This window comes from Salmo trutta, chromosome 18 (genome assembly GCF_901001165.1).
Source record: "Salmo trutta chromosome 18, fSalTru1.1, whole genome shotgun sequence".
In the NCBI taxonomy this organism is placed as follows: Eukaryota; Metazoa; Chordata; class Actinopteri; order Salmoniformes; family Salmonidae; genus Salmo; species Salmo trutta.
In genome coordinates this window covers 51040549-51054560 of record NC_042974.1, presented here as the reverse complement: position 1 = coordinate 51054560, position 14012 = coordinate 51040549, and the positions used below count along the sequence as shown (strand labels likewise).

Below are 14012 nucleotides of genomic sequence, written 5' to 3'. Positions count from 1 at the left end.
GTTCCCACTGGTTTGCTATAACTTGACCTTCTCCAAACATGGGAATTAATCACTGCCATGCTACAGCAGATGATGGCTTAATAATGCAATGCAAAGTTGCGTAATTATATTTATCTATCAAGTCAAATGTATCTTTTACATTTAGAAAGAAATAGATAAACAATCAACTTAGGCTACACATAAATATTGATAGGCAATTCTACAATAAATGTATTGGCCTGTTTTGTGTTAGAACATGATACACACTGGTAGCATCCCACATCGCTAGTCTAGTGTAGCCAAACCTCCAAAATCTACTTTTTTGTCTCCTCATAGAGTAGTAATAAAGGCCCAGTGCACTAACTCTGTTGAAAACAATATTTTCAAAAAAACTCAAACTAATTTGTATTCTGATTTGTCAGGGGGTGCTTCAGCACCCGTACTTCTCGCAGCTATGGTTGTTGGGGAAGCCTAGATCACAAAGTGCCTATATAACCGATGTGAAATGGCTAGCTAGTTAGCGGGGTGCGCACTAATAGCGTTTCAATCGGTGACGTCACTCGCCCTGAGACCTTGAAGTAGTTGTTCCCCTTACTCTGCAAGGGCCGTGGCTTTTCTGGAGCGATGGGGTAACGATGCTTCGAGGATGGCTGTTGTCGATGTGTGCAAGAGGGTCCCTGGTTCGAGCCCAGGTAGGGGCGAGGAGAGGGACAGAAGCAATTTTATTTATTTCACCTTTATTTAACCAGGTAGGCAAGTTGAGAACAAGTTCTCATTTACAATTGCGACCTGGCCAAGATAAAGCAAGCAGTTTGACACATACAACAACACATAGTTACACATGGAGTAAAAAAAACATACAGTCAATAATATAGTAGAAAAATTTTTTTAATGTAAAAATAAGTCTATATACAAAGTGAGCAAATGAGGTGAGATAAGGGAGGTAAAGGCAAAAAAGGCCATGGTGGCGAAGTAAATACAATATAGCAAGTAAAACACTGGAATGGTAGATTTGCAGTGGAAGAAAGTGCAAAGTAGAAATAGAAATAATGGGGTGCAAAGGAGCAAAATAAATAAATAAATAAATAAATACAGTAGGGGAAGAGGTACTTGTTTGGGCTAAATTATAGATGGGCTATGTACAGGTGCAGTAATCTGTGAGCTGCAATACTGTTGCTCCTTTCCAATAAATATCGAGGGTCTTATTCTTTATGCGGATTTTAGAATATTCGCATGAAAATCTCTTGCCAATTGGAAGAACACCTACTGTAGCTAGAGTTACACAAACCAGACAGTTTTCACAATTATATGCAGCAACATATCATAGTGAGACTCCAAGTTTACTTCGATATGATGGTTATTATATAAGTATTTGCGCATAAGGCGTTCCACCACCATTTCTCGAATCATTCATTTTACTGACACAAAAAGATCCCACCATGTTGTCTTGTTTTGTACGCTTTGTACAAATAATAAAACGCAGAACTACAGGATGTTTCTTAACATAACTCTTTATTAACTAGCTACAACTACATGTTCGCCTATCTCCAACCACGATCAACTGACTATGCCCTAACCGTCTGGGTGGTCTTAACCAATCACTGAACAGTAGGATACGGCGGTAAAATGCATCCAATTATAATTCAGTATGTATTCACATATGAATATTACATCCCCCTTCTTTTAAAACAAAATACAAATGTTTACATATTCTAAGCTTTTCTTTTGAATACATGCTCTGTAGTTTGAACTCAAGGTAAGTAACCATTTATATTGCATAATACACCAACTGAATCAACATAGACTCTGAAACAATGATCCAACATACTGTTACTTTTAGAACAAGGGATTCTCAGCAACTCAGCTTTCACTGTAGAAATGACATCTTAACATTTCAAACAAATACAATACTAAAGCATTTCAAGTGAACTTTCAATAACAAGTTTACAGTCTGGAACTCTTTTAGGGCAGCGATCCGCCTACACCCTTTGACATTTCACAGGTCGAGGACAGCTCTGGGCTTGACCTCTCTTCCTGACCTTGTGCGATATGATGTTGAGCATGCTTCTGTGTCAGTCAACAGCTCTTGTGGTGTTGCAGGTAAGTATGGTGTATGTTGTGCTGTGTGTGTGTTTAGTCCATCACGTTCTCTTTCAGGGGAACAGTTCATCTCATCAGTGTGTTGTTCTTTTGTGTTCAGTAAGTGACGACGATTGCGGCGGTACACTGCTCCTTCTGCTGTGCGGACGTAATATGAACGTTCAGTGTCAGCTGGCTGGATGACGACTGCTGGTTTCCAGAGGCCATGCTCTTGGATTCTAACTGACTCTCCGTCGATCAGTGGTGGCAGTGGTCTAGCTGACCTGTCGTAGTATCGCTTTTGTTGTTGTTGTCTCTGTGCACGTTTTCCATGCATTTCATTGTAGCTGACGACCTCAGGTTGCAGCTGCTGGTTGGTGCTGGGAAGGGTTGAGCGAAGTCTGCGGCTCATCAACAGCTGGGCTGGTGATTTGAAGTTGTCAACTGGAGTGTTGCGGTATTCAAGGAGACTGAGGTAGGGGTCTCTCTTGTCTGCTTTTGCTTTGTCCATGAGTGATTTAGCAATCTGCACAGATTTTTCAGCAAGGCCATTACTTTGAGGGTAATGTGGGCTTGTGGTGACATGTGTGAACTCCCATGCTTTTGTGAAGGATTCAAACTCATTTGATTTGTAACAGGGCCCATTGTCAGATATTAAAGTCTCTACAATGCCATGCCTGGCAAAGGCTGCTTTTAGCTTGTGTATCACAGCTGCAGATGTGGTGCTGTGAAGCTTGTCGAGTTCGAAGTATCTGCTGTAGTAGTCCACTGTTACGATGTAGTCCTCGTTGTTCCAGGTGAACAGATCGGTTGCCACCACCTGCCAGGGTCGGTCTGGGATACAGTGAGGTAACATTGGCTCTTTGGTGTTTGAGGGGCGTCTTTCAAGACAGATGGTGCATCTACCAACAATGTCCTCTATTTGTTTGCACATTCCAGGCCAAAACATAATGTCCCGTGCTCTCTGTTTGCACTTTTCCATGCCCATGTGTCCAGCATGGATCTTTGTCAAAATCTCTTCTCTGAGACTGGTAGGAATAATGATTTTCTCTCCTTTGAAAATGATTCCGTTGATCTGTGATAGTTCATCACGATGGTTCCAGAATTCTGAGACGCTCTGAGGGCATTTTCTCCTCTCCTCAGGCCATCCATCCTGTATGACTTCCCTCAGCTGTGTGAGTTGAGAGTCCTTTCCTGTTTCTGCTTGGATCTCCTTCAGTTTTGTGTCACTAACTGGTAAGTTGCTGTACACAGTGTGTACTTGCATGTCCATGCCTTCACTGAGGCTGCTGTCCTTGTAGGTAAGAAACTTCCTGGAGAGTGTGTCTGCGACAGGGATGTCTTTGCCTGGACGGTGAGTGATTGTGAAGTCGTATTTTTGTAGTTGAAGGATCATTCTCTGTAGCCTTGGCGGGGCTGCAGCTAGTGGTTTCCTCATGATTGACTCAAGGGGCTTGTGGTCGGATTCCACAATGACTTGTCGTCCATATACGTACTGATGGAACCGTTTACATCCGAATAGAATGGCATAGAGCTCCTTTTCAATTTGAGCGTAGTTGATTTCACAGTCTGTGAGAGATTTGGAAGCGTAGCCGATGGGCTTTCCTTCTTGCAGTAGCACTGCACCTAGTCCATACTTCGACGCGTCCACTTGGAGTCTGAGCTCTTTGTTGGGGTCGTAGTAGGCAAGGATTGGTCCTGGTTCTCTCGTGATCAAGTCTTTCACATTCTGGAAAGCAATGTCGTGTTGCTTGTCCCAAAGAAACTCACTGGACTGCTTTAGCAGTTGACGCAGGGGTGCATTAGCATTGGAGAGGCTGGGTGCGAACTTGGATAAGTAGTTGACCATGCCAAGCACTGTTTCCAGCTCTGCACGGTTTTTTGGTGGCTCCATTTCTTTTATGGCTGAGATCTTCTGTGGATCTGGCTTGATTCCATTCGCTGTGAGAAGATGTCCGAAGTAGCTGACCTCTGTAGCGCCGACTGTGCTCTTCTCTGGGTTGAGCCGGACTCCTCTCTCGCGGGATCTTTGCAGCATCGCGCGGAGGTTTCGGTCGTGCTCCTCTTTGGTTCGACCATAGACAAGGATGTCATCCACAATTGCCACAACTCCGTCGAGGCCTTCGTACACTTCGTCGATCTTTCGCTGAAACTCGTCTTGGGCTGAGATAATCCCAAAAGGCAGGCGACGGAACCTGTAGCGTCCAAACGGTGTGTTGAATGTTGTAAGCTTAGATGACTCTTCTGTGAGCTTGATAGCCCAGTAGCCTGATCTAGCGTCCATGACGCTGAAGTAGTGTGCTCCCGCTAGCTTGTGTGTGATGCCATCTAGCGTCGGTAAAGGGTAATGGGGCCGTTTGATAGCCTTGTTCAAGTCTCTTGGGTCGAGGCATACTCGGAGCTTGCCTGTGCGTGGTTTCTCCACCACCACTAACGCGTTTACCCAGTCGGTCGGTTCTGTAACCTTGGTGACTATGTCAGATTGTTCCATGCTCTCCAACTCTTTCTTCAGACGGGCACGGAGAGCAAGGGGAATCTTTCTCGGGGGGTAGACCACAGGGGTTGCGTCTGGGTCAAGGTGAATGGTACATTCTCCTGGGAATAATCCTATTCCTGTAAAGACATCAGCAAACTCCTCCAGTACATTTCCTGTCTCTACTGGTGCTGTTACTGATAAAACTAGCTTGATGAGGTCCATGTCTAAACATGCTTTAAGACCTAGCACTGCAGGTGCTCTAGTGTCAACAACGTAAAAGTCCAACATCATGTCACTTTCCTTGTATTTGCATTTGAAAGTGCATGTGCCTTTTACTGGGAGCTGTTCACCACCATAACCAGTCAGTCTGCGCATGGTGGGCTGTAGCTCGCACTCAGATGTCAAGCTGCGGTACTTATTCAGAGGAATAATGTTTACTTGTGCACCAGTGTCTAGTTTGAACTTTAGCTTTGTGCCTTGTGTTCCTATCTCAATGTCAGCAAAGGCTTGCTCTGTCTCTGATATGTGACTTTTTTGTGTCACTGAATCAATAAACAGTTCATCATCATTTGACTCTTTGATTGACATTTCATCTTCACTCACTGTGTGTACTGTTTTTCCACGGTAAGCTCTGCACACTTTTGCAAAGTGATTCCATTTACCACATTTAGTACACTGTTTGCCTTTAGCTGGGCAATTTCCTTGTTCGCCATGCACTTTGTATCCACAATATCCACATGTTTTGGGGCGTTTTGAGTCTGTGTCGCTCTGTTTTGGAGTTATGTCTCTCTCCGTTCTGAAACGCGCTCTCTGGGCACCGGAGGTGTGCTTTGATGTCTGCCTGACTGCGTGCACTGCTTGTTCACGTGATGTGCTCGTGCTGCGGCGCGAAATGGTTTTCATCTGAGCCTGTGCTAGCTCGTGAGATCTGGCTATGTCGATAGCTTTGTCCAGCGTTAGCTCAGACCCAACATTCAAAAGTTTCTCTCTCACTCGCGGTGAGTGTATTCCAAATACGATACGGTCCCTGACCATCTCATCCTTGTTTGCATAATCACAGTCTTTCACAAGCAGACGCAGCTCAGTCACAAACGGTTCAAAAGACTCGCTAGCTCCCTGTACTTTCTCATGGAATTTGTACCTAGCGAAAATTGTATTAGTCTTCGGCACAACATATGCTTCAAAACGATCGTAGTATGTTTTCAGTACCTTTGATTCAGCCTCGGTAAGTGTCCATGTGTTGTAAATATCTCTCCCTTTTTCACCGATCCAGAGGAGCAGGTAGCTACATTTTTCCTCTTCTCCTCTTTCCTTCAGAGGACCCGTGAACATTAGCTCCACATGCTGTTTGTACTTACGCCATGCATCGGGTAAGTTTGTAGACTCCCAGTCCATTCGAGGTGAAGGAACTCCAGAAAAATCCATCTTTTAAGACCATTTACTCTGACACCATGTCTTGTTTTGTACGCTTTGTACAAATAATAAAACGCAGAACTACAGGATGTTTCTTAACATAACTCTTTATTAACTAGCTACAACTACATGTTCGCCTATCTCCAACCACGATCAACTGACTATGCCCTAACCGTCTGGGTGGTCTTAACCAATCACTGAACAGTAGGATACGGCGGTAAAATGCATCCAATTATAATTCAGTATGTATTCACATATGAATATTACACATGTCTAACAAGCAAATCATCTGTCAGCATTTATAACATTGTAACGAAATTTACTGTTTCCATCACAACTGCCGTGATTTTTTAAAATATGGTATGCCTTACTGGCATAAAAACAGAATAGAAACGTGGTTTCTGTTGTTATTTTCATCTTGACACGGTCAGTAAGCAATCTAACTGTTCTGCCACTCCAATCCGCTACGGCGCGCTGTAGTTCCAAGAGGGAGTAGTTATTAACCCGCCTACCAGCCAACACAAAAAGGAAGCTCCTGAGCCGCCATTTCATGTGCGAGCAGCTGAGAGGACGGGGTGAGTTGGTTATACAAATCAGAAAAACAAATTTTGTTTACAATAACGATTTTAATCTTCGTCTGGCTATCTCATTTTGAGGAGCAAAGATGAGCTACGGAAGGCCTCCGCCCGATGTCGAGGGTATGTCCTCGCTCAAAGTGGACAATCTCACGTACCGGACCTCGCCTGAGACCCTACGCCGAGTTTTCGAGAAGTATGGCCGGGTGGGAGACGTGTACATCCCCCGCGATCGATACACCAAGGAGAGCCGCGGTTTCGCCTTTGTGCGGTTCCACGATAAGCGCGACGCTGAAGACGCGATGGACGCCATGGACGGGGCCTTGCTCGATGGGCGGGAACTGCGAGTGCAGATGGCGCGATATGGCCGTCCACCAGACTCCCACTTCGGGCGCCGAGGCGGCAGTGGACCCCCAAGGAGGCATGGAGGCTACGGGCGCAGGAGCAGGAGGTAAGCTCTGATTCCAGTTTTAGTAAAAAAATATTGTAGTTAGCCAAGTGTACCTAGCAATTGTAATATTGATGTAACAACAGTATACTGGCCAATTTCAGCTAAATGTGCAATGTTTTTGACTTTAGCTAACGTTAGCTAGTTTGACTTTCTATAGTTAACGTAGCTAGTTAGTAGCCCAAAGGCCGGCAGATGGCGATAATGAAGTATTTCATCTTACCAATCCAAAGGCAATGTATTCAGCGGCTATACCCATCCCCGTGGACCGATTTTGTACATAAAATGTTGTACATAAAATATTCTCCATTCAGGCTGCAAAGGTGTTGATTTCCTAAACTATATTTAATGGCGAGAAGGCGGTTAAAGAGGAACTAAAACCTTTGTAGCCTGAATGGAAATTGTTATGTAAAAACCAGTCCACGTGGATATAGCCAGCTACATAAATTCCCATTGGATGGTAAGATGAAGCAACTTGATATCGCCATTTGCCGGCCTTGGGCTACTTAGTTAGCTACTACGTTATCGGTTGACTTTGCAAGCTGCAATCGCAAATCTCTAATTAGTCAATACAAAACAGACTTGTATAAACCAGGTTGCAGTTAATTTATCTAGCTAAACATTATTACATTTTCTTCTGATCCTCCCCAGTCGTTCGGCCAGCCCCCGCCGGCGTAGACGCAGTCGTTCCCGGAGCAGGAACCGCAGTCGTGGCCGTGACTACAGCCGCTCGCGGTCTCGTTCCTACTCTAGATCCCGTTCCAAGTCCCGCACACCCCGCAAGAGCAAGTCCCCATCCCGATCAAGGTCCCGCAGCCGCTCCCCGGCTTCTAACAGAGGCTCAAGGTCGAGGTCCAAGAGCATGCCCAAATCCCCCGATGACAACGGAACCGAGTCTTAGTAACAACAGTTCCAGCCCAGACCAAGTAAGATGGTACGCAGGGCATGGGAGAATGGGGTGACCATCAGACAGCCACATATGTTTGAGTCATAGAGATAGTTATAGGATGCCGCATTGCATCTGTCCTGTTATGGTGTCTGTGAGAGCATGTGCAGCGCCATTGAGGCCATTTCCATACATTTTATTCTACTATGAGTTGGTAAACAAACTGGATGGTTGGTGATTTACTGCCACCTGCAGTTATGGAATGTTTGCTCACTAGTATAATTCATTTGCTGTTGACCTGGATGGAATTATGTGATCCTTAAACCATAGGAAGTCAGTTGACTACAAAGTGATACAATTCCTCAATGGTGTTGCCCATGCTAAAACTGGCTTCTGGGCGCTAGTCTGTCTACGGTTTGAGTATAGTTTGCTGAATGTAGGGCACATCATTACGTAAGGAACAATTATAGGAGCTCTATGGTAGGACACTACAGGACAGGTTAAATTCAAATGCAGTTGGACAGTGTTCTGCAACCTTAATAGTCCTTTGGATATTTGTGTTTAGTCACCAGAGTTGCAGTGTACCAGTCAATACTGCCGAATCCTGACCCTGGCATTTTACTTGGTGTTGTGGAGGAAACTGGAAATAGAAGTAGTGTACAAAACAAACGTTAAGTTGTGTGTAGAACGTGCAAGCTACACAAAGTGAAGTCAGGAAATAGAGATGGATACCTGCAGTGCACACTGAATGTGCCCACAGATCTAATCAACAGTGTGTGGGTGTCACATCAGCTAACATTGGTTTGGGGTGGGTGTTATCTGCAGGTCAGGGGTATAGTTGGCCAAAATTGTTTACAACATTTATAAAATGTGCCAGGGCTTATATCATTTTTTTTTTGAGATGGGGTATATTTATTGCGGAGTGCTAAAATCAAACATTCGTTTACCTAAATATGGAATTCTCTCCTCCAAGCTGCGGTGTCCTGTTGTCAAACCGAGAGGGTGTGGCAGATGGCAGTGTAAGAGCAGTTAGTGTGTTGTGACGCGACCTGCCTGAGGCTGTTGGTGGGGGGCGATGGCGGTTGCTATGGAGCAGGTCGTCACTGGCGGTGCGGTGGTCCGTGCTGTCAGTTGGTGAGGTACTGTATGTTCACAGGACCACAGACAGAATGCTGCTGGCTGTACCGCTGTGTGTCTGGTCTCACTGGTGCAGGAGGGAGGACCCCAAGGTTTGTTGTCCAATAAGTGCCTGGGTAAAAATAAGAACATATTGAGTGGTAGCTGTGGGTGGGGGGGCCCTTGTAGTGTGAAGACATCCTACGTTGTTAGGAACTCTGTTCTATGCCAGTAACGTGGACAACTGACGAGCCCTCAATGGAATGGTTAAAAAGGGGTGTTTTCTATCTGATTTTAGGTTGAGAACAGTTGATTGTCTAGTTGTGTCAAACTAGCAACCTACCCTTTGACCTCCACCAATGCAGCTTGTCTTGTTTTCTTTCCAGATGTCAGACGATTGAGACTTCTTCTCTGTGGACGTCGACCAGAGCTTAAGTCTGCCCGTGGACACCTCTCTACGCCTAACAGAATACTGACCAAAAGGTTGTGACTTGGTCTAAAATGTTTTAAATGATTAATTTTGGTTTGTTGCCCAGAAATAGACTGTACTACATATTTACCAATGCGTGTAATGCCGTTGACTATAGAGTGAAGGACATGTTTTGAGGTGAACTGTATTTTGTCTCATTGTTAGTGCAGGTTTGTTGCATATTAATTTGATTTCAACTTTTATGAAGTAGCCCCCCCTCCCTTTTTTATTAATTCTTATTTAGTGTCTAATTCTCTACAGAAGGATTCCCGTATTGAGTTACTGTTCTTCTTTTGGAGGGTTGGATTTAGCAGTTAACCCAAAGAAAATGTTTTCTGTTATTTTCTAAGCAAAACCAGCAACATGTAGAGGGAAACCATATAAGCCAAGATTGCATCAAAAATATTTAACATTTTATGTAATTCGCTAACTTAACTAGGAGTGCAGATATTTTTTTTATTTTTATGTATGTACACTGAGTATACCAAACATTAGGAACACCTTCCTAATATTGAGTTGCACCTCCCCCTTTGCCCTCAGAACAGCCTCATTTCGTCGGTGTCGAAAGCGTTCCACAGGGATGCTGGCCCATGTTGACTACAATGCTTGTCACAGTTGTCAAGTTGGCTGGATCTCCTCTGGGTGATGAACCATTCTTGATACACACGGGGAGCTGTTGAGCATTAAAACCCCAGCAGCTTTGCAGTTCTTGACACAAACCCGTGTGCCTGGAACCTACTATCATACCCTGTTCAAGGGCACTTAAGTCTTTTGTCTTGCGCATTCACCCTCTGAATAGCACACATACACAATCCATGTCTCAATGCTTAAAAATCCTTATTTTACCTGTCTCCTCCCCTTCATCTACACTGATTGAAGTTTATTTATCAAGTGACACCAATGAGGGATCATACTTTTCCCTGGTCAGTTTGTCATGGAAAGAGCAGGTGTTCTTAATGTTTTCTATACTCGGTGTATATTGTTGATACATTTTATCATCTCTGGAATGCATTTGCTTTCCTGTGAATTCTAATCCCCTCTTGTGTCATCTTTTGTGCACTAGGCGCAGTTGTGTAGCAGTTGAGTATTGCTGGTTAGCTGTTAAGGTGCGATGCAGTGCTGATGGTGAGGTGACAGTGCAGTGGCTGGCGGGGGTGTTGCGGTGCCCGGTGAGTGCCCGGTGCAGTTGCCGCCCTGCTATCGACTTGGTGCTGCTGCCGTTTGCCTGGTTCTGGTCTGTAAGAATAAATCAATCACAGCTGTGGTGGCAGATCTGATCATCCCATCTCTCTCCCACTGTTGTCTTATGGTCTCTTACCATTGTTGATGTACCAATACTATTCTCTTCATCCCCTGTTTCTCCATCCCTAGCCTGGTGGAACCAGTCTGATCGCAGTGTTTAACATTGTATTATCAATCAGGCTTGTTCCACCAGGTTATCCTACCCCCCCCAACTGTGGTATAGTCCTCTGTTGTGAGCTGGTTGTACCCAGTGTTGTTGGAAGTCTTATGGCTCGATAGAGGGTTGGATAAAGGGCATCCCACTAGCTTGATAAATTAGTCAGTGCATTCTTTTGCGAACCCTCGCAAGATCTCTTGTAAATGCTCCAGGTGAAGGCTAATAAAAATGTTAGATTTGTTTTGTTATGGACTGTTATTTCGAACGGATCTTGCGAGAGCCTGTCTAATGGCAGCTTTGCACCTTCAGAGCTAGCCAAGACACAAATAAATTCATTGTTATTGAGCCAATACATTTTTTTGTAAGCACAATCCTTGAGTTAATAAAGCCGACTACAAACATGGTCTCTTGAGTAAGGTGAGAGCGCCAACCTGAACATCTGGTGGGAAAAGTACCCAATTGACTAAGTGGCAGACCACGTGTAACAACACCTGCACAGGATCGGTACATCCGAACATCACACCAGGTACAGGATGGCAACAACAACTGCCCGAGTTACACCAGGAACGCACAATCCCTCCATCAGTGATCAGACTGTCTGCAATAGGCTGAGAGAGGCTGGACTGAGGGCTTGTAGGCCGTTGTAAGGCAGGTCGTCACCAGACATAACAGGCAACGACGTCGCCTATGGGCACAAACCCACTGTCGCTGGACCAGACAGGACTGGCAACAAGTGCTCTTCACTGACGAGTCACGATTTTGTCTCACCAGGGGTGATGGTCGGATTCACGTTTATCATCGAAGGAATGAGCGTTACACCGAGGCCTGTACTCTGGAACGGGATCAATGTGGAGGGTCCGTCGTGGTCTGGGGCGGTGTGTCACAGCGTCATCGGACTGAGCTTGTCATTGCAGGCAATCTCAACACTGAGTTACAGGGAAGACATCCTGACATGACCCCAGCCATGCTGCTCGTTCTGTGCGTGATTTCCTGGAAGACAGGAATGTCAGTGTTCTGCCATGACCAGCGAAGAGTCTGGATCTCAATCCCATTGAGCACATCTGGGACCTGTTGGATTGGAGGCTGAGGGCTAGGGCCATTCCCCCAGAAATGTCTGGGAACTTGCAGGTGCCTTGGTGGAAGAGTGGGGTAACATCTCACAGCAAGAACTGGTTATCTGGTGCAGTCCATGAGGAGATGCACTGCAGTGGCCACACCAGATACTGTGTTACTTTTGATTTTGACCCCCCCCCCCCCCCCCCCCCGTTCAGGGACATATTATTCCATTTCTGTTAGTCACATGTCTGTGGAACTTGTTCAGTTTGTTTCAGTTGTTGAATCTTATGTTCATACAAATATTTACACATGTTAAGTTTGAAAATAAACGCAGTTGACAGTGAGAGGCCGTTTCTTTTTTTGCTGAGTTTTAAAAGTAAAATCAAATTAAGTTACCCAGTAGAAAGTACTACTTGAGTAAAAGCCTAAAAGTATTTGGATTTAATACGCTTAAGTATCAAAATTAAATGTAATTGCTAAAATATACTTAAGTATCAAGTGAAAGTATAAATCATTTAAAATACCTTTATATTACGCAAACCAGGCGGCACCATTTTCTTGTTTATTTTTAAGTAACAGATTGTCAGGGGCACACTCCAACACTCAGACATAATTTACAAATGAAGCATTTGTGTTTAGTGAGTCTGCCAGATCCGAGGCAATAGGGATGTTCTCTTGATAAGTGTGTGAATTGAACCATTGTTCTGTCCTGCTAAGCATTCACAATGTAATGACTACTTTTGAGTTTCAGGGAAAATGTATGGAGTAAAAAGTACATTATTTTCTTTAGGAATGTGGTGAAGTAAAAGTTGTCAAATATAAGCAGTAAAGTTTCAGATACCCCAAATAAACTACAGTAGGGTACTATTAAAGTATTTTTACTTAAGGACTTTACATCACTGCTGAAGGTCACTGACACGATTCAACCTAGTTTTTTTCCCCCCTGAGTTCTCCGTTGTCTTGAAAGCACCATAAATCCAGAGACTGACAGACTTTGATGACAACTTTTGTCACAAAGAAAGACCAACCTTCATGTTCAAGTGAGCACAGCACAACAGTGAATCCAAAAATGTCTTGTATGCTGTTGCATAAAGGATGTAATATGCCAGAATATATATATATATACACACACTGTAACTAAGAAAGTAATACCAAGTGTATGTTAGTGTAAGCTGTTAATAGCCCATGTGTCTCAGCCTAAGCATTTGGTCCCTCTCCCCCTCAGAATTTAGCCTACTGTTCTGACTTGGTGGTGCACATGTAGCCTATAGCCTGTTTTAGAGAAATGTCACCGACTATTGTGAGAGCTTTCATTGTCTGCTTATATGCCCCTGTTATTTATCCTACGGTTCTGACTTGGTGTACAGGGAGAATACTGTAAGAACGGCCCATGTTCTGAATTCTGTCGTCCATTTCAAAAGTGTTGAACAAATGGGCATATCGATTACGTCCATCTTAGCTCGCTCGTTAATGTCTTAATCGACAATACGGCTTGCCTCTTATCTGCCCCACTCATCGTTCCCTTATGCCATAGTTTGAAGCTGATTAAACCGCATGATCATTACACAGGTGCACCTTGTGCTGGGGACCAAAGGCCATTCTAAAATGTGCAGTTTTGTCACACAACACAATGCAACAATGTCTCAAGTTTTAAGGGAGCATGCAACTGACATGCACAAAAGTACCATTATGAGATCCTGAGACCCATTTTTTTTAAAGGTATCTGTGACCAACAGATGCCTATCTGTATTCCCAGTAATGTGAATTTCATAGATTAGAGCATCATTTATTTCAATTGACTGATTTCCTCATACGGTATGAACTGTAACTCAATCAAATCAACAAAATTGTTGCATGTTGTGTTTATATTTTAGTTCAGTGTATATATGTCTTTGGGTCTGTAACCATGTTTGCAAAGTTCAGTAATAGACCCATGTAATTCCAGTTGATATTGTGAGGGTTGGTTTGTTTGCGCAATGCACTGCCTGTGCGTCAGTATGGGCCTATTGTCTGATAAAGTGGATCTTCGTGATTGTATTTTCCTTCCCTTTTAGACCAAATAGGAAGTGCTGAGCAAAGTCCTACCTTGTCACAGCTCATTTGCTTGCACTTATAC

At 44.1% G+C, this 14012-nt stretch overlaps 1 protein-coding gene and 1 long non-coding RNA gene across 6 annotated transcripts; both read left to right on the top strand.

Annotated features, from left to right (window-relative positions):
- Positions 1-6365: 6365 nt before the first annotated feature.
- Positions 6366-11190, top strand: srsf2a (serine and arginine rich splicing factor 2a). Of its 5 annotated transcripts, none has more exons than XR_003867696.1 (5): positions 6383-6522; positions 6604-6973; positions 7622-7904; positions 9359-9455; positions 10505-11190. XR_003867696.1 is itself a non-coding variant. In XM_029698962.1 (4 exons), exons 1-3 carry the CDS (start codon positions 6498-6500, stop codon positions 7869-7871), a joined length of 645 nt encoding a protein of 214 aa, XP_029554822.1. In that variant the 5' UTR covers positions 6366-6497; the 3' UTR covers positions 7872-7896; positions 8830-9352. The 5 variants fall into 5 exon arrangements, 3 of the variants coding, with proteins under 3 accessions (XP_029554822.1, XP_029554820.1, XP_029554821.1); XR_003867697.1 differs by having other exon boundaries at positions 6393-6522; positions 7622-7896; XM_029698962.1 differs by lacking the exons at positions 9359-9455; positions 10505-11190 and adding an exon at positions 8830-9352 and having other exon boundaries at positions 6366-6522; positions 7622-7896.
- A 2302-nt stretch (positions 11191-13492) lies between these two features.
- On the top strand, positions 13493-13931 carry LOC115152650 (uncharacterized). The gene is made up of 2 exons (XR_003867550.1): positions 13493-13577; positions 13616-13931. It is a non-coding gene; the product is annotated as an uncharacterized LOC115152650 (long non-coding RNA).
- Positions 13932-14012: the final 81 nt, after the last annotated feature.